At 43.2% G+C, this 27,107-nt stretch overlaps 1 protein-coding gene across 6 annotated transcripts in view; it reads left to right on the forward strand.

Annotated features, from left to right (window-relative positions):
- MOB3B (MOB kinase activator 3B) overlaps positions 1-27,107 on the forward strand; it is a 291,141-nt gene that overhangs the window by 211,688 nt on the left and 52,346 nt on the right. For all 6 annotated transcript variants that reach the window (XM_081497877.1, XM_081497901.1, XM_081497870.1 and 3 more), the window contains one exon: positions 11,573-13,019. In XM_081497877.1, the coding sequence (XP_081354003.1) occupies positions 11,573-11,602 (30 nt within the window). In that variant the 3' untranslated portion in view covers positions 11,603-13,019. Of the gene's footprint in view, positions 1-11,572 lie in introns of those variants that run through there.

The following is a 27,107-nucleotide window of genomic DNA, read 5'->3' on the forward strand; positions in this document are numbered from 1 at the left end:
CTTTGGGCCCAGTCTTCTCATTCGTACCGCACTGCTACGCCTTCCACACCCACCTTTCTTTCATCTCTCTGTGTCCTCTTCTTCCTCAATCATGATGTTATTTCCAATATATCTTCTTCCCCTTTTCTCCTTCTTCTTTCTCAGAATTAGCAGAAAATTGGTGAATTGAAAACAAGAAATTTGCTTTAAAATGCTGTTGCTGTAAGAATTCTAATCCAAATATATGTTTTGTTGTTCAGTCACTCAGTCGTGTCTGACTCTTTGTGACCCCATGGGCTACACCACTCCAGCCTTCCCTGTCCTCCACTATCTCCCGGAGCTTGCTCAAACTCATGTCCATTGAGTCGATGATGCCATCCAACCATCTCATCCTCTGTCGCCCCCTTCTCCTCCTGCCCTCAATCTTTCCAGCATCGGGGTCTTTTCCATTGCGGTCTTTTCTTCACATCAGGTGGCCAAAGAATTGGAGCTTCAGCTTCAACATCAGTCCTTCCAATGAATATTCAGGGCTGATTTCCTTTAGGATTGACTGCTTTGATCTCCTTGCTGTGAAAGTGACCATGAAGAGTCTTCTCCAGCACCACAGTTCAAAAGCATTGATCTTCGACTCTCAGCCTTCTTTATGGCCCAACTTATGTTAAAACACTAGAAAAACAAAGAACCTCACTCCTTTTATTTCCCCTCCCAGTAGAGTAATAGAAACAGGATTTGTTTGTTTAATTATTTTTGTTTCTGAGTCAACCAAATCTGGACTCAAACTTTTATCCTTCCCACTTGCTAGCTATGGGAACTAGGGCAAGTTACTTTAATCCTCTGAGCCTCTGTTTCCTCATCTGTAAATTAGAAAAAGCATTGCCTACTTCACAGAGTTTTAAACAAGAAGGAAATTCCATGGAGAGAGGAGCCTGGTGGGTGACAAGTCCATGAGGTTCCAAAGAGTCAGACATGCACACGTAATAAACATAAGCGCACCCCCCATAGTAAGGTATTCAGTTTGTATCCCTTTCCAGCTCTTATTTTACAGGGACTTTAAGACATAATAATTGATCCTCTTCATTGGATTTTAGTCTAATTAAAGAGTATTTTTAAAGCACTTGGTACGTGCCAGGTCTTGTGCACCAGGGTCCAAACAGGAATAAGGCATGGTACATCTCTTTAAGAACAATGTCTTGCCGGAACCAGGAAATAATAAACTATCATAGAACAACGTGAGAGATGCTCTGGGCACGAAGGGAAACCAAAAGAGGAGCACCTGAGACTTCATGGGGATGAGATGGGAAGGGTGTCCCTGAGGAGGAACACTCATCAAGAGCCTTGAAGGAGGCTAGCGTTGGGAGGAAGGTGCTTTGGGAAGAGAGGAACAAAGGAAAACATATATATGGGCATTGCTTTGGGTTTAACGGTAGAGAAGGGGAGTTGGAGAACGACGGCTGAGTGGCTGGGGAGTCCAGACCAATGCTAGATGCTGTAGCTGGGAACTGGTGTGAATGCTGTGGAGAGACATTTAGGTTTTAGGATTAGATGAAGGAGAGCCAACAGTGCGATAGGAATTTTACCTGAAGCATGCTGAGGTGACTTTGAGAAATCCTTGTTTGCATAAATTGCCTCTCAGAGATCAACTCGGAGTGCAGAGTCCACAGGTCAGGAGTCCTGTTGCTGCCATTATCAGCCTTCCCACCTTCAGCAAGTCACTTCCTCCCTCTCAAGTGCTCTTCACATCTCTGGAATGCAGGTGTTGAACAGCAGTCTGTGATTCTGTGATTTTTGTCACGGTTTTTTAGAGCTTGTTTTTATAATTCCTAATGTTAACTTATCCATATGGCTATGCTAGCATGATGACTGACACTTAAGCAAATATTACATTTCTTTATTTCATGTGAAAATTCAATTCCTAAAATGTATGATGGTGTGTAGGGAGTAGTGGGCTTAAGTCAGTTGGTTTGTTCATAGTCTTGGTCGGGTAAGATAAGAATAAGCTTTGATTCCTAGAATTTATGCAAGTTTGTTCCATGTATATTAAAAAAAAATCTTCTTTCAAAGGCTGGCAAAGATCTCTCATTTAATTTTAAAATGTTTAGATCAGAACAGAAGTGGTAGAGTATCTTAGGCAAAAGATATGCTGGTTTCATCCATCACCACCTTTCCTCACAAAGACTCAGTTCAGTTCAGTTCAGTTGCTCAGTCGTGTCCAACTCTTTGCGACCCCATGAATCGCAGCACGCCAGGCCTCCCTGTCCATCACCAACTCCTAGAGTTTACCCAAACCCATGTCCATCGAGTCGGTGATGCCATCCAACCATCTCACCCTCTGTTGTCCCCTTCTCCTCCTGCCCCCAATCCTTCCCAGCATCAGGGTCTTTTCCAATGAGTCAACTCTTCGCATGAGGTGGCCAAAGTATTGGAGTTTCAGCTTCAACATCAATCCTTCCAATGAACGCCCAGGACTGATCTCCTTTAGGATGGACTGGTTGGATCTTCTTGCAGTCCAAGGGACTCTCAAGAGTCTTCTCCAACACCACAGTTCAAAAGCATCAATTCTTCGGCGCTCAGCTTTCTTCACCGTCCAACTCTCACATCCATACGTGACCACTGGAAAAACCATAGCCTTGACTAGATGGACCTTTGTTGGCAAAGTAATGTCTCTGCTTTTAAATATGCTATCTAGGTTGGTCATAACCTTCCTTCCAAGGAGTAAGCATCTTTTAATTTCATGGCTGCAATCACCATCAGCAGTGATTCTGGAGTCCAAAAAAATAAAGTCTGACACTCTTTCCACTGTTTCCCCATCTACTTCCCATGAAGTGATGGGACCAGATGCCATGATCTTAGTTTTCTGAACGTTGAGCTTTAAGCCAACTTTTTCCCTCTCCTCTTTCACTTTCATCAAGAGGCTCTTTAGTTCTTCTTCACTTTCTGCCAGAAGGGTGGTGTCATCTGCATATCTGAGGTTACTGATATTTCTCCCGGCAATCTTGATTCCAGCTTGTGTTTCTTCCAGCCCAGCGTTTCTCATGATGTACTCTGCATAGAAGTTAAATAAGCAGGGTGACAACATACAGCCTTGACGTACTCCTTTTCCTATTTGGAAGCAGTCTGTTGTTCCATGTCCAGTTCTAACTGTTGCTTCCTGACCTGCATTGCAGGTTTCTCAAGAGACAGGTCAGATGGTCTGGTATTCCCATCTCTTTCAGAATTTTCCACAGTTTATTGTGATCCACACAGTCAAAGGCTTTGGCATAGTCAATAAAGCAGAAATAGATGTTTTTCTGGAGCTTTCTTGCTTTTTTCATGATCCAGCAGATGTTGGCAATTTGATCTCTGGTTCCTCTGCCTTTTCTAAAACCAGCTTGAACATTTGGAAGTTCACAGTTCATGTATTGCTGAAGCCCGGCTTGGAAAATTTTGAGCATTACTTCACTAGCATGTGAGATGAGTGTAACTGTGCAGTAGTTTGAGCATTCTTTGGCATTGCTTTTCTTTGGAATTGGAATGAAAACTGACCTTTTCCAGTCCTGTGGCCGCTGCTGAGTTTTCCAGATTTGCTGGCATATCAAGTGCAGCACTTTCACAGCATCATCTTTGAGGATTTGAAATAGCTCAACTGGAATTCCATCACCTCCACTAGCTTTGTTCGTAGTGGTGCTTTCTAAGGCCCCCTTGACTTCACATTCCAGGATGTCTGGCTCTAGGTGAGTGATCACATCATCGTGATTATCTGGATTGTGAAGATCTTTTTTGTACAGTTTTTCTGTGTATTCTTACCACCTCTTCTTAATATCTTCTGCTTCTGTTAGGTCTGTTCCATTTCTGTCCTTTATCGAGTCCATCTTTGCATGAAATGTTCCCTTGGTATCTCTAATTTTCTTGAAGAGATCTCTAGTTTTTCCCAATCTGTTGTTTTCCTCTATTTCTTTGCATTGATCGCTGAGGAAGGCTTTCTTATTTCTCCTTGCTATTCTTCGGAACCCTGCATTCAAATGGGTATATCTTTCCTTTTCTCCTTTGCTTTTCACTTCTCTTCTTTTCCCAGCTATTTGTAAGGCCTCCTCAGACAGCCATTTTGCTTTTTTGCATTTCTTTTCCATGGGGTGGTCTTGATCCTTGTCTCCTGTACAATATCACGAACCTCTGTCCATAGTTCATCAGGCACTCTGTCTATCAGGTCTAGTCCCTTAAATCTATTTGTCACTTCTACTGTATAATCATGAGGGATTTGATTTAGGTCATACCTGAATGGTCTAGTGGTTTTCCCTACTTTCTTCAATTTAAGTCTGAATTTGGCAATAAGCAGTTCATGATCTGAGCCACAGTCTGCTCCCGGTCTTGTTTTTGCTGACTTTATAGAGCTTCTCCATCTTTGGCTACAAAGAATATAATCAATCTGATTTCGGTGTTGAGCATCTGGTGATGTCCATGTGTAGAGTCTTCTCTTGTGTTGTTGGAAGAGGGTGTTTACTATGACCAGTGCGTTCTCTTGGCAAAACTCTATTAGCCTTTGCCCTGCTTCACTCTGTACTCCAAGGCCAAATTTGCCTGTTATGCCAGGTGTTTCCTGACTTCCTACTTTTGCATTCCAGTCCCCTATAATGAAAAGGACATCTTTTTTGGGTGTTAGTTCTAAAAGGTCTTGTAGGTCTTCATAGAACCGTTCAAGTTCAGCTTCTTCAGCGTTACTGGTCAGGGCATAGACTTGGATTACCGTGATGTTGAATGGTTTGCCTTGGAAATGAACAGAGATCATTCTGTCGTTTTTGAGATTGCATCCAAGTACTGCATTTCGGACTCTTTTGTTGACCATGATGGCTACTCCATTTCTTCTAAGGGATTCCTGCCCGCAGTAGTAGATATAATGGTCATCTGAGTTAAATTCACCCATTCCAGTCTATCTTAGTTCACTGATTCCTAGAATGTCGACGTTCACTCTTGCCATCTCCTGTTTGACCACTTCCAATTTGCCTTGATTCATGGACCTAACATTCCAGGTTCCTATGCAATATTGCTCTTTACAGCATCGGACTTTGCTTCTATCACCAGTCACATCCATAGCTGGGTTTCATATTTGCTTTGGCTCCATCCCATCATTCTTTCTGGAGTTATTTCTCCACTGATCTCCAGTAGCATATCGGGCATTTACTGACCTGGGGAGTTCATCTTTCAGTGTCCTATCTTTTTGCCTTTTCATACTGTTCATGGGGTTCTCAAGGCAAGAATACTGAAGTGGTTTGCCATGCCCTTCTCCAGTGGACCACATTGTGTCAGACCTCTCCACCATGACCCATCCATCTTGGGTGGCCCCACACGGCATGGCTTAGTTTCATTGAGATAGACAAGGCTGTGGTCCGTGTGATCAGATTAGCTAGTTTTCTGTGATTATAGTTTCAGTGTGTCTGCCCTCTGATGCCCTCTCACAACACCTACCGTTTTACTTGGGTTTCTTTTACCTTAGACATGGTGTATCTCTTCGCGGCTGCCCCAGCAAAGTGCAGCCGTTGCTCCTTACCTTGGACAAGGGGTATCTACTCACGACGGCCCCTCCTGACCTTGAATGTGGAGTAAGTCCCGTCGGCCCTCCTGTGCCCATGCAGCTGCCGCTCCTTGGACCTGGGGAAACTCCTCTCGGCCGCCCCCGGCCTTGGGACGCGAGGTAGCTCCTCTCAGCCACCGCCTCTGACCTCCGGCCCTCTCGGCCACGCTTCTGCGCGGTCTGTCGCAGCCGCCAAGCTTCTGCGTTGTCCGTTGCAGCCGCCACTAGGCAACATCATTTTAACTTTATTTCTAGAACTAAATATGATTTCAATTTGGAGATTTTGCCCTACTTCTCTTTTTGTTTTTTAAATGACTAGAGCTTGTTTTTAGGAAAAAATTACATGTGTATTAAAAAAATCTAGAGAATATGTAAAAGGCAAATACCAGAAATAGAAAACATATTTCATTCACCCAGAGGTGAACTTATCATGCTGGACTCATAATTTATATTTTTTCCTTAAATGATTGGATCAAACCATACATATTGTTGGGCTTCCCAGGTGGCGCTAGTGATAAAGAATCCCCTGTCAATGCAGGAGATTAAAGAGACACAGGTTAGATCTTTGGGTGGGGAAGATCCCCTGGAGGAGGGCATGGTAACCCACTCCAGTATTCTTGCTTGGAGAATCCCTTGGACAGAGGATCCTGGCAGGCTACAGTCCATGGGGTTTCAAAGAGTCGGACATGGCTGAGCAACTAACACTTTCACTTTACAACTTTTTAACTATATATATATAATCACAACATAAATACACACACACATACACACACAAACATACCTTTCTGTTAAGAGTTCATCCATTCACCTTCAATTGTTTAATATAGCCTATATAGTATTGGAAACTGGAATTTGGTTCTTAATTATTAGTTGTAACCATTCCCCTTCCTTTGTCTTCCAAGTGCCTAAATCAGAATATTTTGAGGGTTGGATGCTGAAAGATGTCAAAGTTTGCCAAGCATAGAAGGGCAGAAGGCATTTTTTAGATAGAAGTAACAGTCAGTGAGAAGCTACTAGAAGCCTTATGGAACTGGGCTGTTGGAGACCAGGTAAGAGTCTAGTTTGCCAGGCAGGTGTGGTGAGTGGGCGGGGCTTCAACCGGAGGTGAGCAGACTTGGTGGGTGGGGCTAGGAAGAGCTTTGCCAGGATGCAGAGTGTGGAATTTGTTCTGCTGAGAGTAGGGAATGGGGGAACTTTACAGAATCAATTACTGCCTTATGTAAAGCAATGGCACGGAAGGAGCGCAACCAAATCCTGACCTTTTTCTTAAGAATTTGTTGCTTAGTCGCTCAATCGTGTCCGACTCTTTGCAACCCCAGGGACTGTAGCCCGCCAGGCTCCTCCGTCAATGGGATTCTCCAGGCGAGAATACTGGAGTGTGGATTTCTTAAAATCCAGGTACTTGAAAAGTCTTTGTATACAAGCCAAATACAGACTTTAGGAACATTTCTCTGAAAATTCGCACCACCTTTGCAGAAACCTCTTAAGCACTTGTTCTTTTTGCGAATGGGCATGCTCTCACTTCAGTTGTGTCTAACTGTTTGCGATGCCGTGGACTGTAGCCCGCCAGGCTCCTCTGTCCATGAGATTCTCCAGGCAAGAATACTGGAGTGGCTTTCCATGCCCTCCTCCAGGTTGGAGTTGTATAGTGGACTTAATATTACATGGTGGGTTCAGGTAACTCCCGCAAGAGCAAATTCATCGCTAAAGAGCAAACTGCATAGTTGTGGTTCAGGCCACTTTCTCTGTAATAAAGAATGTGTTTGGCCCTGCTGGAAGCCTGCAGGAGGGCTCTGATGGAGATGAAACCCATGGAACCCAATATTAGCTGGGTTTTTTTAGTTTGATGTTTTCTTCTCAGAACCGGGATTTTTTTTTTTTTTAAGCTGGCCCATTGGCGCCACCCAGTGGGGAATCACTAGACTACAGTAGTGAAAGCCTGTAGGCTTTAAAATTTTTATTTATTTATTTTAATGGAGGATAATTACTTTCCAATATTGTGACGGTTTTTTTTCCATACATCAACATGAATCGACCGTAGGTACACAGGTGTCCCCTCCATCCTGAACCCCTCACCCCCCTCCCACCTCCCCCCACCCACTCTATCCCTCCAGTTGTCAGAGAGTACCGGCGTTGGGTGCCCTGCTTGATACATACATCAAACTTGCACTGGTTCCCTATTTTACCTAAGATAATGTACATGTTTCAATGCTATTCTCTCAAGTCATCCCACCCTCTCCTTCTCCCACTGAGTCCCTGTCTCCTTTGCTGCCCTGCACATAGGATCATTGGTACCATCTTTCTAGATTCCATAGATACGTGTTAATATATGGTATTTGTCTTTCTCTTTCTGACTCACTTCACTCTGTATAATAGGCTCTAGGTTCATCCACCTCATTAGAACTGACTCAAATGCGTTCATTTTTATAGCTGAGTAATATTCCCTTGTGTATATGTACCACAACTTCCTTATCCATTCAGCTATATAGGCTTTTGAAGGACAGATCCAACTGAGCCTTCCTCAAGTTTCAGATCTAGTTCAACCATTCATTCCCTATAAGAATGTTAAGAAGCTTCCTTGTAAACAGTCTTTCTCTTGTGTGTGAGGCTGCATGGTGTGGTGAGGAAAGCATTGGTCCTGGCTTTTCCCAGACTCACTCTTCCTTTGCTCAAGTTCCATATCCTCTCAAACTTTTCAAAAGCCTTCCATATTTCTACTGTCTATAATTGTGGCGTAAGTGTTTAGTATTTCGGGACATAATTGTTTTAGTATTTACCCACTGTACTTGAAATCCAAAGTGGCATCGGTCTGGGTAAAGAAAAAATATCCCTTTGGCATTTTGAACATTCAGGAATGATTGCAACCATCTGTAATTAATATATTTTAATTAATAAGTCACTGGCATCCAAATGCATAGTCATAAGAATGCTTCAGAGACTTTAAACCATGATCACACGGTGTAGCAGAAAGAGCCGGCTTTTGCACCCAGAGAGACCTGAGTTTAAATCTCACTTCTGCCACTTTCTGTGTGACTTTGATAAATTATTCTCCGTTTCTGTGCCGGTTGCCTGATCAGGCCCATGGGGATGGCAAATCGTACTTCACAGAATCAGAGTCAGGGTTACACGAAGTGATAACTGTGGAGCCACGAGGGAAACCGAGACTGAGGACAGCAAACTTTCACTTGATAGAAGTAACCGTTACCATTTAGGCTCTGCAGTTTGCCATTCATCTTCCCGCTCAGCCCACCTGTTCACCTTGAGCACATCACTTCTGCTCTGAGGCCTGGATTTCTCTCCGGTCAAACTTCTACCCAGAGACAATGATATAACCACCCAAAACATCTTTTCTTTCTGTAACACTGACCCATTGCAAATAATTACAAGAATTAGTTATAAAACCAAAATTGCCTTGATGCCATGATCTCTCCTTTGCTTCCTCTCTCTTTCTTTCTTTCACACATAGACACACACACACACACTTTGCATTCCCACCTCATTTCCTCTGTCTTAAAAAGCTAACCCAAAACACAAGAACCTTTGGAAGCTTAACAGAGGAACAGCAAATCCCTTTTAAGGTTGTCATCATCTCCATCCCCCACACCAAGTGCCTGGGTCCTTGTTCACACAGTTGTATGGTTACCTGTCTCCCCAGCCCTGTGCCCCCATCCTGCCCCAGCCCCTCTGCTCCAGCCACAGAAGCACCCTTGCAGGCTCCGCTTTGGCCAGGCTTCCCTCCAGCAAGCATGCTTAGTCACTCAGTCGTGTCTGACTCTGTGTGAATGTGTACTGAGTCCATGCATATCAATACTTTCAAGCTTCCCACTCACCTCAAGTAGGCATCACTGGTCCATCTCACAGATCAGGACACTGTGGGCCCATTCACTGCTGGATTAGACAAACCTTTCTCCATCATCACTTGCCAGGCATTGGGAAAACAGCAGACAGCAGGCACAGCCCCTTTCTCCATGGATCTTACAAGATCTTACAAGGGATGAATCCAGGAAGCAGGAATGCAACAGATAATAGACTATTCCAATTGTGAAGAAGGGTGCCATGAAACAGCAGAAGAGGAGGTTTGGGAAGGTAACCCTAGAAAAGGGCCGCTTGAGCTAAAACCCAAAGGCGCAGGGAGATCACTCAGGGAGGTGGCGCAGTCAGACTGTGTACTCTGTCGCTCAGTTGTGCCCAACTCTTAGCAACCCCATGGACTGCAGCCCACCAGGCTCCTCTGTCCATGGGATTTCCCAGGCAAGAATACTGGAGTGTGTTACCAATTCCTTCTCCAGGGATCTTCCCGACCAAGGGATGGAATCCGAGACTTCTGCACTGGAAGGCAGCTTCTTTACCACTGAACCATCAGGGAACCCCAGTGAGGACAGAGTGAGATCTAAATGTGGGTGGATTGGGTTCTACTATGCATCATCCCCTCCTCTAAAGAGTTACATTTATATCATTGTATTTTATTCTTTTTCTCCCCAATAAACTGTATACCTCCTTGAGAAGAGTGACCTCATCTCCCAGGTACCTGGCCCATAGTACAACTACTAAGCATAACTAAATGGCCACTTAATTTTTCAGTATATGTATCTTGAAGTAATTGCTTTATTTAGTATTATGAGTACAAAAGTATTTACATAGATCTGCTCTGTGTTCTAGGTTATTTCTTTAACCAACACACTGGTATGGTTTTCTGATAGAGTCTCTGAGCACCTGGCAGCCTGTTTGCAAGGTCCTCTTAGAGATCAAATCTCGGTCTCCTGCATTGCAGGGAGATTCTTTACCATCTGAGCCACCAGGGAAGCCCTGCTTCCTCAGATGTTTCCTATGGGGAAGGGAGTGTTGGCTAGAGGGTGATCTGGGGTCAGAGTGCACAAGAGAGGTAGCAGCTGCATCAGCTCTGCAGCGGGTGAAACTGGGAAGCAGCTCCTTCGTCTAATTAAAATGATAGGAAACGTGTCCTAAATGCCACAAGGCACAAGGCACCTTCCCAGCCTGCAATCCAGGCCATTCTTGGGGATGAAAGAAGAGCCGTTGCCCTGTGCCAGACGCATGGCTAGACATGAGGGGTTCAGTGAGAATTTCTTCTTCCTGACACTTTGGAGCTCACAGTTGAGTAGATCAGACAGACATGCCCACCGTCCACGCGTGCACGCACACACACAATGTACAAACCGGCTCCTTGCGCGCATGACTCCAGGTGGGCAAAGGCAGGAGTTGTGGCAAATCCCCAGTGGGTAGGGGAGGAAGGCTTCCCAGGCAGGTCAGAGCCATCTTGCTGGAACTGGGAACATGAATGGCAATTAGCTGAGTAAGGAGGACAGGGCCTGGTAGAACAGGCCACGGGCAAGAGTCTCGCCTGTGCAGAGGCCCTGAGAAAGAGAACCGATGGCACATTTGAGATCTGTAAATGCCCGCAAGAACCAGGCAGCTGGTGAGGGTGGTGAAAGGCGAGCTGGATATGGTTGCATATCAGACACACCGGGCTGTTCCTCATTTCTATTAAGAAATGTCCTTCCTCCCACTTTTCTTTACTTGCACGCACTGAAGCTAGCTTTCATTCTTCCATCTTTGATTGAACCTTAGGGAAAGAGAAATTGTGCTCTACTCTAAGAAAAATCCAATTAACCATATCAATCAGTAAGTGATACTTAGACTCCTGATGGGCAGACAGCTGGGAGTGGTGGAGACTGGGGCAAAATGGAGAGAGTATTTTCCATCTACAGAGGACAGCCATTCTCGACTCCAGCTATCCAGTGGCTCTAAATCTTGCAGTTTTTCCTGAAACACAGTGCAACCTGGATTTTGGGGAAGTTAGCTAAGTTTTTTAAACGTTGCTCTGATATATTTTTAAAAAAAAAACAAAGGAAGAAACAAAAACCCCAGCCAACAGGCACATATCTGTATGCTGAACCTTATTCCAGGGCCATGATTGCACCTTCCTGTTTAAAGGCTCCAGAGGTTACCAGGGCATTTTCAGAATCCTTCAACAAGTCATTGCTCTGCCTATTAGTTACTCCTAACCATCCTTCTCCCCCTGCTTTCCAGAAAGAGATGACGAGCAGGATGTGTCACTAACGGCCCCATCTTACCCTCCGGAAGAAAGAGGAAAGCTGTTTTCCTCCTGGCGTCCCAGGCGGTCAGGAGGGAGACTTCCCAGGCTGGCGAGGCGCACCTGCCAGGAACAGGCCCAGCTGGAGACCCGCGGTGACTCCGGAGAGTGGTTCCCTGCTCACCTCGAGTGCTCTCAACCCTCTGAGTGCTGCTAGCGTGACCTGTGGCCCCGCCGGGAGAGAAGGATCACCCCTTGCCCATCCTGGAGGAAGGATGCCCCTGCACTTAACACGCACAGAGCAGTTGTGCAGTTGTGCCTGTGACCTGCCACCTAAGCTTTGCTGAAATTCAGGTTTTGCGCCCAAGGTCCTTATTCCTACTTTTCCACTTACCTGTCTCGTCAGCCGGCTGCCTTTTCTGTAACGTGTGTTCTAAGTACCCAGTGAATTTTGGAACTCTGGATGCACAACCAGTTTTTCTCTAACAAGCCTTCCTGTGCAGTCTCGGCAGACTTCGGCCCTTGATGCTGTGGTCTTGGCTGGGAGGTCTGACGCCCGCCGGCGCACCGCATCCGTGCAATTTCCCCCCATAAGCAGTTTTACCAGGGACCATTCCACGGGGTGGCTTGTCTCTGCCCCAAACAGGGTCTGCACACTTTCACTTCAGGGAAGAGACTGGTCTCCAGCCTAAGGCTGGCTAATTACCAGTTCACCCTGAACAGAGTATCTTTTTTTAAAACCACGCCATTCCTTGTCTCTTCCGGTCAAGATTTCTTATTTTCCTGTTTCTCCGAAGAGAGAAATAAAGGAAGTTATAAATGACCAAGAATGATCAGCAGAAGCACTGAGCCAGATTAGTGCAGTGTTTGTTCGTTATTAAAGGGTGTAGTGGCTGTCTCTACGTAATACTGAGATTTCAGTGGGGGGAAAAAAACGTACAATGGGTAATTTGATGCCTGTAGCTCAGACACCCAGCCCATTGCCTTGTTATCTTCCCAACCGGCCCTCTGAGCTTCTAGATCCAGTCGATGTTTTCTTCCTGTGCCTCCGCACTCCCCACCTCCTCCGCCCATTACATTTGACATTACAAAACAAAGTTAATTTCTGCCCGGGTGATGCTTCTGCCATGGTTGCCAAGGTAACAGGCAAGCTGGAGCCGTCTTCCTTCTTCCATCCTTGCCAATGTTTCAATCCCTGCAGACAGACTCATTCTGTGCTGCATCCTGCCTATTGAAAGCTAACTGACTTTTTGCTGAAGTAATGTTGCCTTCACTGATTCATTCGCAAAACTGTGGTGGTCCCAAGAGTCTGTAACTAGGGGTGATGATACTTCCGGTGATCATTTGAATTTGACAAAATAGCAGTTGGTGGAGGGAAGTAGTTGAGAATGTATTAGTGAATTTTAATGTAATACTGATTAAAGGATAACTTAACAACTCTGACTTTGTCTCATTACGTGTGACATGTGAAAACCATCTGGGGCTGCCACAAGAGCCTGGAAAGGCATGAAATCTTTCTTTGGTCCAAACTAGGAAAGGACTGACCCTCTGGGCACTGTGGCTTTCTGAGTTGACCTAACCCAGCAAACCAACCCTTGCTTTGTATTTTGTCAAAAGCCGTCTCATGGAACTCAAATGCTGCTACCTCTCTTCATACTGTTGTGTTCTGATCAACAACAAACATATCATTTTTTGGTTTTGTTTTGTTTGCTTCCTAAGTAACTTTGAGAGGACAAGACAGAGATTTTCTCAGCATCATTTCTGGTTTAAAGGATCCAGAGAACAGACAAATGAGCCCGTCTTCCTGACCTATGCGCTGTGCAGTAAGTGCCACATGAGAGTGTTGAGCAGTGGGACGGAGAAATGACAGAGCCCAGGCCCTGGAAGGAACTCTGAAGCTTGGCACCATGGAAAACCACGGGAGTTTTGCTTGAAAAAGCTGACATTTCAATAATGCCTAATCAAGCAGGATGCTGGACTCTGAAGACTTTTGTTATGAATTCTTTCAAAGTTTATTTTCTATTACCTGTGCATATGAAATCTCCACTCAATTAAAAAAAAAACCTGGATTTTTTTTTTTTTAAACTTCTTGGAACAATTTCCTCATGGTTATATTGTTTACTGCGCTAATCAGCACGTCTAGGAAAAGTGCTGGCAAGCCACTCTTATTTTTTAATTATAGACGGTTCCTATTCCCACAGAACTTTGTTTGGCAAATTGTGAAGAAAATCACTACAGGCGATTTTTTATGTCTTTGGCTTGACTACATCCTGAGAACTTCTCCCGGCAAATGCAGATCTGAGCTCCTGTGGCCCTTCAGGCATCTCCTCCTTTCCGGATCTGCAGTTGACACCTGGCTTCTTCCTTCTAACCTGGCTGGCTCCCCCTCATTTCCCACTACTATTTTAAAGTTGAGTAATACATGCATCTATGATTTTTTTTGAGAAATGTCAAAGTGGGAACTTCAAAAGAAAAAAATTACAGTGACATCTGTATACCCATAGTTGTCAATCTCTTTAGTTAATAGATTAGAGTCCTTCTTTTATGTATGTTTGGTGTGTGTATGTGTGTGTGTGTGTGTGTGTGTGTGTGCGCGCGCGCGCGCAAGTATGTGGGTCTTTCATGGCGCTGACATTATTAAAGAGTTCAAGCTGCTTTGAACTCCAGAATGTCCCACAATCTGGAATTTTTTTCCTGATTGTTTCCTCATTATTAGATTCTGTTAAACATTTTTAGCCAGAATACTACATAAGTAATGTTGTTTCTTTTCTTCTGCATCACACCAGGAAGCATGTAATGTTCAGTTGTCTCTTTTTATGATAAATACTAAGCTTGATCAGTGGGTTGAGTTATCATCTGCCTGATGCATTCATTACTAAGTTCCACAATTCATCATAAACCTCTGAAATTCAATATTCATACATTTTATAGAGTGTGAGACTGCTTTCCTTTTTTAATATTCCAAAGAGGTCCAGAAGTTCCAAAAGATTACAGCCATTGCAGTTAGATGTTGCAGTGACAAAGAATTCATCTCTTCCTGTGTTACAGGGGGAAAGAGAAGCTAAAAGTTTCCTTCTGCAGGTAATGCATGAGTATGCTGGATAGTGAGAATCTGTTGTGGTCCCTGGAGCCATAGTTAAAATATATATAACTTTTTTCTGTGAATCCCCAGTGACCTCCCATTCAGACTGATGGTTTTAGAGAGTACATATTTTCATGAAAGGTGATTGCCCAAGAGTGCAAAAACTGATTTAGGTGGGGAGGAAATCTTAGATATTACACTGAGTCATGGCCCTCCCAAGGACCACAGTATGCGCACAGATATAAAGTATGTATTTAGTATTAAAATTTCATGGGGATGGGAAATGATTAGGAATAGAATGTCTAAAAGGGCTCTTCAGGAAGATGACAGTGAAAAAAATAGATTGAGAAATACTCATCTGGGGTCAGTTTCTGCTTCTGAAATTGTTCATTTTCTCTTCCTGGGGTGTTTGCTCATTTCTGAGGGCCAGGATAAGTGGAAGTGACTGAGAGATTTTTTTTTTTTTAACTATTCCTTTTACAACCTTCCAAACCGTATCAGTTACTTTCCAGGTGAAAAACCAATTCTCCTCTCAACAGTCTTCGGGCACAGAAATCCTGCAGCATCCTCTGGTGTAACCCCCAGATCATATTCCATGTGAAACCTTTCCATTCATCTGGAGTTAACTATTATATTGTCTCTGAGTTTCAGCTCACCTTTTCTAGCGTCCCACATTAAGAAAGATCCAAAAACTCTAAAAAGTAAAACATAAATAAAAACATACTTAACGAGAGCTTTGTTTGCACATCCACTAAGTATTTGAAGACTCTTACCAGTTGTCCTTCCGCCTTCCTTGTTTATCCTCTCCCATTGGCTGAATTCTCTTGAAAGTCATGTTGTGCCATTGCTAACATTTCTATACTTCAATCTGAAGCCTTCTCAAAGCTGTCTATGCCACTGTGAGTTATAGATATAACTAGCAGTGAACATGTAAGAAATCACTGCATGCTTTCTCCATACTGTACTGTGTCTTTGCTAACTCCTGATTTGATTTTATATGTTTATAAATTTTCTATTATATTTGCCCATACTAAATCCTTATTTATATTCTGCAACACCATTTTGACTGATCTCCTTGAATGTCCTACTGTTAGCATTCTTTGTAAGATTACACTGAGTTGTTTTAATTCCCTTTTTCATTGGCAAAGCATTAGGGGACATGGATAATTTCTCTCATCATTTGTGGTGATTATGTCATTCTGGTCATTGGTGGAAGCATCACTTCCTATGGTCTCTACCTTTATATCACTTCCACATCCCATGGGTATCACACTGTGAATAAAAGAAATATCATAGGAAAAGTACAAGAAATGTGTCCAAAGGCAAAATCACTGAAAGGAGTCTGATGTATCGCTTGGATAATACTGTTGTCCTTTGGTCTTTTTACTTCCTGATGAAATAGGTGATTCTTGATGAAATAGGTGATTCTCTCCTAGAATTAGCCAAACAAAGCATGTTTGGGAAATAATGGTTTTTTTCCCTCTGCTTTGAAAATACATCAACAAAAATATTTTATAACAATCTATTCCCTCTGGGAAATGGCAACCCACTCCAGTGTTCTTGCCTGGAGAATCCCAGGGACGGTGGAGCCTGGTGGGCTGCCGTCTATGGGGTCGCGCAGAGTCGGACACGACTGAAGCGACTTAGCAGCATTCCCTCTGGGAGTTATTAATTCTGGAAAAGACTTTTTCAAAGAATAAATAAGGATGTCTAACTTTTAGAGGGAAGAGTCCATTTCTAATCTGACAGTTAAGCTGTTTTACTAGCTTTGAGTATTTTAATTTCAAAGTTTTTCAGTATCTTTTCTAGTTGCATCAGGAAAAAAGATTTAGCATAATTTTAGTTCCATTTGTGATTAAATTAAGGGTTTGGTTATAAGAACAAACTAACAATAAAAAACAATTTAAAATGGAAAATAAAACTAAAGGATATTTATGAAATCAGTTCTTTGTGAATTTAAGAATTCAAATGTCACAAATAAAAGACACACAGCCATCATCTATTTTGTCTTTTATATGTGTTTGACTTATTTCTTTAACAAATATATTCGTCATCTTGCAATGATCTTGGAACAGATAAATGAAAAGCAAGGTTAATTTTACAAAAAACTAATTCAGAATTTATTTTAGAACCTGTGCACATATTTGCATTTTAGCAGAAGTTCCTTAGTTTTCCCAGGAGGGTGTCATGTGTATTATGTAGCTTTTCAACAGGTTAATGTTGTACTGCTTTTTTCTTAGAGTAGGATTCAGTATTACGTTTGGTCATGACCTGGAATACAAAGATAAGAAGTCTAGATTGTAGAAAAAGCTCATCAGTCAGAGTAAGTAAACCCGAAGTAGAATCTCAGGCTTACTTTTACCTTATTTTTGTGACATTGGGTAGTATATCTGTCCCTCAGAATTCTAAACTACAACTGGGCTTATAGATTTGTTCCTATGTAGCTTATAATTTGGGGGGATAATAATACAAGATTAAACGTCCATTATGTCCATCACGAATCCAATGGACATGAACTTGGGTGAACTCCGGGAGATGGTGAGGGACAAGGAGGCCTGGCGTGCTGCAGTCCATGGGGTCACAAAGAGTCAGATATGCTTAGTGACTGAACAACAACAAGATTAAAATATAAACATATTTAGAAAAGCAGAAATATATAAATTCTGTATGTGCTGTGTCCTGTGCTTGGTTGTGTGCGACTCTTTGTGACCCCATGGACTGTAGCCCACCAGGCTCCTCTGTCCATGAGGGTTCTCCAGGCAAGCATACTGAAGTGGGTTGCCATACCCTCCTCCAGGGGTCTTCCCAACCCAGGGATCAAAGCCAGGTCTCCTGCATTGTAGGTGGATTCTTTACCAGCTGAGCTACCAGGGAAGCCATAAATTTTGTATACTTATGTATTATTAGTACATTTATATATTATCAGTACATTTACAGTCACTATGTAATAATTGTACATGACTCCAGTAACAGCCCCTGTTCCTAATAGCAACAACAGAATACTATGTCTGACAAAAGCTGTTTGGGACAAGGTGATTTCTAGACACAGAGCAGAGAGAAATGAGACTTCTGAAATGCAATCACACATATGAAGTCTTCCTCTTCTTCTCAGTTTCACTGTCTGAAATGTATACCATGATGTGACCAAGAGGCAGGCTGTGGACTGAATTTGTCCTGCAGGCATGATTTGTTGAATCTACATAGATTGTTGTTGTTGTTGCTTAGCTAGCTACCAACATTTAAAAATTGGAAAACTTGATCTGAAAATCAGAATTTCTGGCTTCTCCAACTAAATCAGAAGATCTGGCAACACTAGGTTTTTGTTTTCTTGTGGCAAGAATTGGCTGAGAAGTGTCTCTCCAGTTTACTGCCATCTGCACCATTCCCTGTTGCTGCCCAGACATGGCTGGTTGTCAGTTACCATTGTCCTCTGACACTAGGATGCTTCACTCATGTACATTTCTTGCCACTCCCCTGAAGGCATTTCAGGTCATAGCCCCAGCTCTACTGTGTCTAGAGGGACCACTGAGGAAACCACTATTTTAATTTTCAAATGTATCCCCATACACATTGAATATTTGCTGTATAATTAGATTCTCTCTAGAAACCTATACTGTATTAATGATAATAAATGGAAAACTGTCTTAAAGACAATAAATTCAAACCAGATGCCTTTAGTCTTTCCACCCAACAACAGCAAAAATTGATACTCCCATAAGAAACTTACTTCCTGAGGAAGCTAAGCTGATCATTAAATCTATCCACTCTTTCAATATCCTAAATACTTAAATTTCAACTCTGCTTCCAAGCAGACTTCATTGCTACATTAACCAAAATGATAAAGAACTGTCATTGGGAAGTAATTGTAGCGTCATCTGTAACAATTACATATTTTATCTGACCTTTCTTCTAGTTCATTATTAAGTAGATATTAACAGAATACATTATTTTTAATGGAAACTTCTTGTTTTAATGCAGTATTCATCAACTAACTGGGTTTCATGAAGACAAAAAACAAACAAAAATTCCCAGTACTTAATAAATTAAAATCTAAATGAGGAAATTTAATTAATGTAATTAAACTTTGATTGAGCTTATAAAATGTATTACTGCATACTAAATTAAGTTGAATATCTGCTCCAGAGGAAATCGTATCATATAATTGAGACATGACCTCACCTATAACCAAATCAGCAGAGGATAAGACTAAGGATTTTCAAGAAATAAATAGAACATAAAATTCTGTAAAGCAATTATCCTTCAATTAAAAAATTTTAAGAAAGAAATATATAGAACATAGAGGGGGAAAGGTATCAAAAGAATCCTATGTTTATTAACCCAGAGATAGTATTATGGGGCTTCTCAGGTGGCACAGTGGTAAAGAGTCTGCCTGCAATGCAGGAGACATGGGTTCAATCCCTGAGTCAGGAAGATCCCCTGGAGGAGGAAATGCCAACTCATTCCAGTATTCTTGTCTGTGAAATCCCATGGACAGAGAAGCCTGATGGGCTGCAGTCCATGTGGTAGCAAAGAGTTGCACATGACTTAGTGATTGAGCACACAATATTGTGGATAACTGTTTCTCCATAGCCGTGCATATAATATCTCAACAACGATGTATTTACTATTGCTAAGAACTACATGCTTCAAGAGATAGTGGAGGACAGAAGAGCCTGGTGGCCTGCAGTCCATGGGGTTACAAAGAGTCAGACACTACTTAGTGACTGAACAGCAGCATGCTGACTTCCATAAGAGGCAGCAACATTTAGAAAAGTCATATATTGTGACTTGTTTATTTATCTGAAGGCTAATTATTTCACTTGGGCTTGTCGTAATCAGAAGTATAATCACATGAAGGTACAAGAGAAACAGTTGGTCCACACAAAGTCTGTGGTTAAGGCAAAAACCTTGGTAAAAAATGCTGAGGTCGTTGAGACAGGATGAAGTTTGGTGGGAGAAGTTAACATTGGCTGGACCTGAGGGACTCCTGCCTGGTCTGTGGATGAGAACAGAGTTCTTTCTTTGCTCAAAATCTCAGATTAAAAGCCTCAGCTCCCTCTATTTCTTGCTGACCTCACACATGCTGGGCACACTCACACTTAGAGCCTCCACACTGGCCATCCCCCTGCCTGGATGATAAGCCCCAGACAGCCTCATGTCTAACTCCTTCCCCCTCAAGTCTTTGCTTGAATATCACCTTCTCATTGATCTCTGCTGGTCGCATCTACCCATAGGACTCACAGGGCTCCTTTCTCTGCTCTAATTTTCTTTTCCTCATATAATCTGCATGATATAATTTATTTATTCAGGGATTGAACTTGCGTCTCCTGTGTCTCTTGCATTGCAGGCAGATTCTTTACTGCTTGAGCCATCAGGGAAGCCCTTTTTTATATAATTTATTTGTTAGGTTTATTGTGTATTGTCTGTCTCCTCCAGCTGAATATAAATTCCATGCCTTCGGGGATCTCTATTTTGTTTATGGAGTGTCTGGCACAAAGGAGATACTCATTAGATCTTTGATGAATAAATGAATGGGTGAATGAATTCACATGGCAGACAAGTGCCTAATTAAGATCTGCTATCAGAGAGAGATTAATTAAAAGCAAGGTATAATAATGATAATATTAAGTTGATGATACTAACACCAAAAGTATATATTTAAGTGTCTAAACACACCCTAAGCCTTTTAGGTGAATAATCTCAGTTAAACAACCCCATGAGGTTGGTTATCTATGTTTATCCTCATTTTAAAGTCAGTTACCTAAGTAATCTGCCTGAGATTGCAAGCAAGAAAGTGATGTCACACAGGTGTCTCTAGAGCCCCCACTCTGAGCCATAGAAGTCACCCCCACCCACAAGGCATCAGGCTCTCCTCAAATTGTCTTCTCTGTAGATACTGGGTCCATGTAGTTTTGCAGTTCAGCCTTCAGTTTCTTTCCTGGTCGTTTGTTAATGTGATCGCAGTAGTGAGTCTATGACCAGTCCATCTGAGGTCAGAAAGTATTTCCAGTCACAAGGTATTCATTCACAATTACAAAGTAGACCCTTAGTCAGAGATCAGGTCAGACAACAGATCTAACAGGGACACCAGAAGGTCAGAATAACTAGCCCACAGGGTGCTGAGTGCCGTGAGGCCAAGACTGGAGGCCAAAACGTGAGTCCCTGAGTAGGCAGGAGACACAAATCCAGAAGGAATCACCCAGCGTGGGGTAGGGTGTTCCTATGATCAATTGAAATGGTACGTAAGAAACTTCGAGGACTTCCCTGGTGGTCCAGCGGTTAAGAATCTGCTGGGACATGGGGTTGATTCCATGTAGGGGACATGGGTTTGATCCCTGGTCTGGAAGATCCCAAATGTCAAGGAGCAACTAAGCCCAAGTGCTGCAACTATCAAGCCTATGTTCTAGAGCCTGGGAGCCGCTACTCCTGAGCCCACGTGTGGCAACTACTGAAGCCCAGGTACTCTAGAGTCTGTGCTCCACAACAAGAGAAGTCACTGCTTTACGAAACTCAAGCACCACAACTAGAGAGTAGCCCCTGCTTGCTGCAACTAGAGAAAGCCCAAACTCAGCAATGCGGACCCAGCACAGTTAAAAAAAGGAAAAAGAAAGAAACTTCTAGATTTTGCTCCCTGCTGTGAAATGGGGCGGTGGGAAGAAAGCATGCATTTCACTCATCCTTAGAGGAAAACAAGCAGACTTTTTTAAGAATTAATAAACAGAAACACCCAAAGCAGAAGATGAACTTAGACATTAAGAAATTTGAGAACCTATCACAGTTAATTTTTGCTAATTTTTCTTTGTGAAAAACATTAATGCATTAATTATTCAGCCAAAATATAAAATATGTGGTTACATGTGGTTACATTAGAAATATGTAACTGAGAGGCTAGAACAATGAGTGGCTGGGGGATCTATGTATGCATGTGTTCCCTGCTAATTTAGAAATGAATAGGAAACAGAAAAACAATGTCCATTCCATCCACTTGACTTCTGCCGTTTCCTTTGAGGTACCATAAATGTTTACCAGTTTCTGGTTCTATCCAGAGATCTTTAACGTGTCAGGATATAATGCTGACCTGCGCTTCCCCAGTGGTTCAGCAGTAAAGAATCTGCCTGCAGTGCAGGAGATTCAGATTCAACCTCTGGGTCAGGAAGATCCCCTGGAGAAGGAAATGGCAACCGGCTCCAGTTTTTTGCCAGAGAATCCCAGGGAGAGAGGAGCTTGGTGGGCTATAGTCCATGGAATCGCAAAGAGTTGGACATGGCTGAGCACTCACTCAATGCTGGCCTGTGTTTGAAGGCCAGATGCTGTGATGAATGACTTTCACACTCCCGTTCCTAGGGCTCCATGGATATTATCCATGAAATGATTCAACTACCAAACACAGAAGAAGCATTTGTCATGAGAGGAGTGGATAGTGGGAGTATTTTTTTTTTTTTAATAGTAAATCATTAGATTCAGCAACTACTAAACCATGGAAATTAAAGAAAATTCATCCAAAAGGCGAGCCTCATTTCACACTTCCAGGAAGAATTTTTAACACATTTCCAACCTTAGCATGAGCTTCCTGAGATTGTGGGGATAACACCAGTGTTAAGTATGACAGGGCATTAACTGGACATTAACTACTAGAGTTCATTTTTTTTTTTTTTTTTTTTTTTACTACTAGAGTTCAAACACAGCTGATCCACGAACATGGAATGGAGAAAGAAGATACTTCCCATGGAAAGCTTGCCAAAACAGACTAGGTAGCCGGGCAAGCAGAAAAGAAAAAAGTTTTTATTCAGAAAAACTGGAAAAGAAACTGAACCCTTTTCTTTACCATTCGTAGAAAGATGGTCCTAAAGGGCAGACTAAAATAAAAATTTGTTAATCTATTTATTTATTTGGCTGTGCCAGGCCTTATTTATGGCATATGGGATCTAGTGCCCTGACCAGGGATCGAACCCAGTCTCCCTGCATTGAGAGCACAGAGTCTTAGCCACTGGACCACCAGGCAAGTCCAGGCAGACTTGTTTTAATGAGATTGTGGAAAGATGAAATAGCAGATAAGATTCAACAATTCAGTTCAGTCTTCAGGGAAAGATTTCCCTAAGCTCTTATAAGAAAATTAACCTCGGAGTCACAGAGGTCCCTCTGCCTCCACTGGCACAGCCTCTGCCTGTCCCCAGGCTCCCCTTCCTCATGTCTGACACTCTACAAAAGCCAGGCAATGACTCTCCCTGCCTCCAGATCCCCTCTCCACTCCCACTTCTCACAAGCTGAAGCCAGGCTGCTTTCTCTAAACCCCAGACCTGTGCCCCTCTCCCCATCCCCCAGATCACCTTGCCTGACAGCCCACCCCCACAGCAGGACCCAGACTCTCTTTAGTGAGGCCCTGAGGCAGGCTTCTCACAGGCTTCTCATGAGTTAGAAAGAAAGCCCAACAGCCCTTGCACTCAGGTTTTTGGATGTCGTGGCCTAGAAAGTTTAAAATTAAACAACAGAGAGTGATCTATGGATGATGTCATCGCCATCTCTCCTCACCTTTATTTCATAGAAGAAAGGACATTTCAACAGCAAAAGGATAGAAAGAGTAGATCTCGGAATACAAGCCCGTCCTCTGGGTTTCCCTAAAGTAGTGAAAGTGTCTACAGCTGCAGTCGCACGCCAACTGATGGCCTTGGGATGTCAGGCAGGTGTCTGACATAGCCATGTGTTGTTTTTGTGAGTTGCTTTGGTGCTGGTGGTGGTGGCTTTTCCTGGCAAGTCCTGACCGCCTAGAGACACTCGATTGCTTGGGCAGCACAACTCCTCGATGTCTGGTCACTCTCCCTGTGATCCTGCTTGCCTGACCATCTGTAAGAGGGAGGGCAGGGAGCCTGCGCTCCAGGACAGCCTAGGGGAACAAGCACGCAGGCTACTCTGGCAGCTGCCACTGCCTCTGAGCAACCTGAAGACAGAACTGCTGTGTCCAGCCCTAGAGGTGAGAGATCCTCCTCCCTCCTCTCCTTTCTCTGCCACGAGTCCAATCCTGATCTGCGGACTGAGAACTAGAACCCTCAAGCCTCCTCTGCCACTCACCCCCACTCCTAGGTGGTCTCAGGTAGGAGACAGGCAGCAACCAAGATAGTCTGCACGCTAGCCAGCGTCTGAGTCTGGCAAAGTGAGAGGGAAAGTCACTGAGTTGTGTCTAACTCTTTGTGATCCCATGGACCGTAGCCCACCAGGGTCCTCTGTCCATGGGATTCTCCAGGCAAGAATACTGGAGTGGGTTGCCATTCTGTTCTCCAGGGGATCTTCCTGACCCAGGGATCAAACCCAGGTCTCTAGCACTGTAGGCAGATTCTTTACCATCTGAGACACCAGGAAGCCCAGTTCTAATACTTAATAGACTTTTACATTTTCTGAGTAAAAGACCATCATGCCATCTGTAAATAATAATGATTTTGTTTCTTCCCTTCCAATCATTACATGTTCTATTTCGTTTTCTTGCCTTATAGCACTAAATAGCACCTGCAGTACAGGTATAGTAAAATCACCTAAATATTTACCATTTGGTCTTTATAGAATATTTACTAATCTATACTTTACACCATAGTGAGTGAAAGTTGCTCAGTTGTGTCGACTCTTTGCAACCCCACGGGCTATACAGTCCATGGAATTCTCTAGGCCAGAATACTAGAGTAGGTAGCCGTTCCCTTCTCCAGGGGATCTTCCCAATCCAGGGATCAAACCCAGGTGTCCCTCATTGCAGGCGTATTCTTTACCAGCTTAGCCACCAGAGAAGCCCAAGAATACTGGAGTGGGTAGTCTATCCCTTTTCCAGTGAATCTTCCTGACCCAGGAATCAAACCGAGGTCTCCTGCATTGCAGGCAGATTCTTTACCAGTTGAGCTACCAGGAAAACTTATACCATAGATATAAGTGTAAGACCAAAGACACCAGAATGAATGAAACTTAGAGGCCTCTAAACATACATTGAACGTAAATGTCATTTTTTATTTAAATTAGTTTATCCCTACTCAAAAAAATGGCATTTAACTTCAGTGTGTGTTTAGAGGCCTCTAAGTTTCATTCATTCTGGTGTCTTTGGGCTTCTGCTTGTGTATTGTTTCCCTTAAGAAGATGTGAACGTGGATCGTCACTTTGAGTTGAATGAGAAGATATGAGCTGGGAGAGAAAGGTACTAGAGCAGGATTTGGGGCAAGGGTGATCATTGAGAAGAAAGAACGAGACCACGTTGTTCAGAAGTTCTGAATGTTTCCGAGTCCACTAAATTCGAAAGTGACCTCATTGTCATCTCCCCCTTTATCTTCCTGAAAACTCCTATCCTGAGGCCTTAGGTAGGGTCACTCCCAGTAGGATCTGTGCCAGGGTTGGGTAGAGGGAGCCATGTGGCCCAGGGTGGGGTGTCAGAGCTCAAGCAGGAATGAGAAGGGCCTCCAAGTAGGAAAATGAATGCTCGGTGCAGAATGTTGGAACTGAATCAGGGTCAGGAGGGTGGGAAAGGGGTGGCCTGGCACGGGTTGCTGGAGCCCAGGTTAAATGAGGCAGGCATCTGTGTAGGAGGGCGCTGCCTACCATGAGGTGGCAGAGGCCCATGGGGTGAGGAGGTCATCTATCTGAGAGGGCAGCCTGGCAGATGGTGTCAGAGCCTGAGTGGGTTGCAAAGGGCATCTCTGCAGGGAGAGAGAGGCAGCAGCAATGGAAAGTTGATTCTACAGTATGGTGGGGATGGGGGTGGTTAATCAAACAAGTAAATATACTCCATTAAGTATAATGGAAGTGAGGTTTCTCACCATCAAAAAAGAGAGTTATAAATATGTAAACTGGTTGGCCTAAAATCAAACGTAACTATTTGAACCCATGTTTTTGATATAGATAGCTATAGATGTAAATATGTGTGTGTATATATACATATATGGGGCTTCCTAGGTGGTGCTAGTGGTAAAGAACCCCTGTCAATGCAGGAGACATAAGAGACTTGGGTTTGATCCCTGGGCTGGAAAGATCCCCTGGAGGGGGGCACAGTATTCTTACCATTCCAGTATTCTTGCCAGGAGAATCCCATGGACAGAGGAGCCTGGCAGGCTACAGTCCATAGGGTCGCAGAGAGTTGGACACAACTGAAGCAACTCAGCATGCATGCACATACTTGTCATGCCCTCTCACTGAATTGGGGAACCAGCTCCCAGCTCACTGAAAGCCAATTGATAGACGAGCTAGTCTTGCTGACATATTAGTGTCTGAGGTTACCTCTTTGCACCCTAATAGGGCCTTTTGGGCCTGTAATATAGTCCAAAGGGTGGCAAAGAGTCAGATACAAGTGAAGTGACTTAGCACATGCACGTGCGTGCACACACACACACACACACATGCATATATTACACACAGAGGTACACTTTTGCACCACACACTGCATTCCTGTCTCTGTCCACTGAGAGGACCTAACCCCAGTGGTGTTCTGATTCAATGAACCGATGACCACATCTAGTGTCTGGATCTTGGCATGTGGATACTATTCTCTGCTGAAAGGAACCAGGAATTCTTAGAGGTAATGGTTGCTTCCATAGATGGGGCTGGGAAAATCCAAGATGAGTGTGGAACAGTGAATATCAAGAGCCTGGAAGATGTTCATAAGCTTTAAGGTAGAAATTCTTTTTTTAAGGAAACTATCCTAAATGGAATCACTATAAATGCTGAAAAATTTTAGCCATAAGTATGCTCATTACTTTATTATATGTAATAAGCAAAATTGGAAACCTAACTAAGAATTAGGTAAATGACCCAAAATAGTAATGAATATTCACTGAATTGTATGTTATACAGACATTAAAATTAAGTGTAGGAGAATGCATATATTATAATGTTAAATTATAAATGGAGCATCTGGATTCAGCATGAGTAAAACACCTCACCGAGGTCTGGCTCTTACTTGCAACTTTCTAGAACCCCTTCTGCTACATCTCATGTACCCAAGTATATATCAGTGCCTTGAGATGTGGTTAGATTCTTGCTCTTTCAATATCTTGACTTTTCTGCTCTCAAAAACCATCTACCCTCCTAGGTTTACACCATTTAGCCATACACTCTCTACACCCCCACCCATCACTATCATCTTTTTGTCATTCTCTACACCTGCCCTCTGGGCTTCTCAGGTGACTCAGTGGTAAAAAATACACCTGCCAGTGCAGAAGATGTGGGTTCAATCCCTGGGTCAGGAAGATCCCCTGGATAAGGAAATGGCAACCTAGGCCAGGATTCTTGCCTAGGAAATCCCATGGATAGAGGAGCCTGTCGGGATACAGTCCATGGGGTAGCAAAAGAGTCAACTTAGCGACTAAACAACAACACTTCCCCTCATTCATGGAAAACCAGGGCACCAATTTCCCACAATTCCTCTCATTGCCAAGTCTTACATGTCCTAGGGAGCATCTTTGGACACACAGACAGTGCATCATGGT

Source organism: Giraffa tippelskirchi, chromosome 1 (genome assembly GCF_054371585.1).
Source record: "Giraffa tippelskirchi isolate mGirTip1 chromosome 1, T2T-mGirTip1v1.2.pri, whole genome shotgun sequence".
Lineage (NCBI taxonomy): Eukaryota > Metazoa > Chordata > Mammalia > Artiodactyla > Giraffidae > Giraffa > Giraffa tippelskirchi.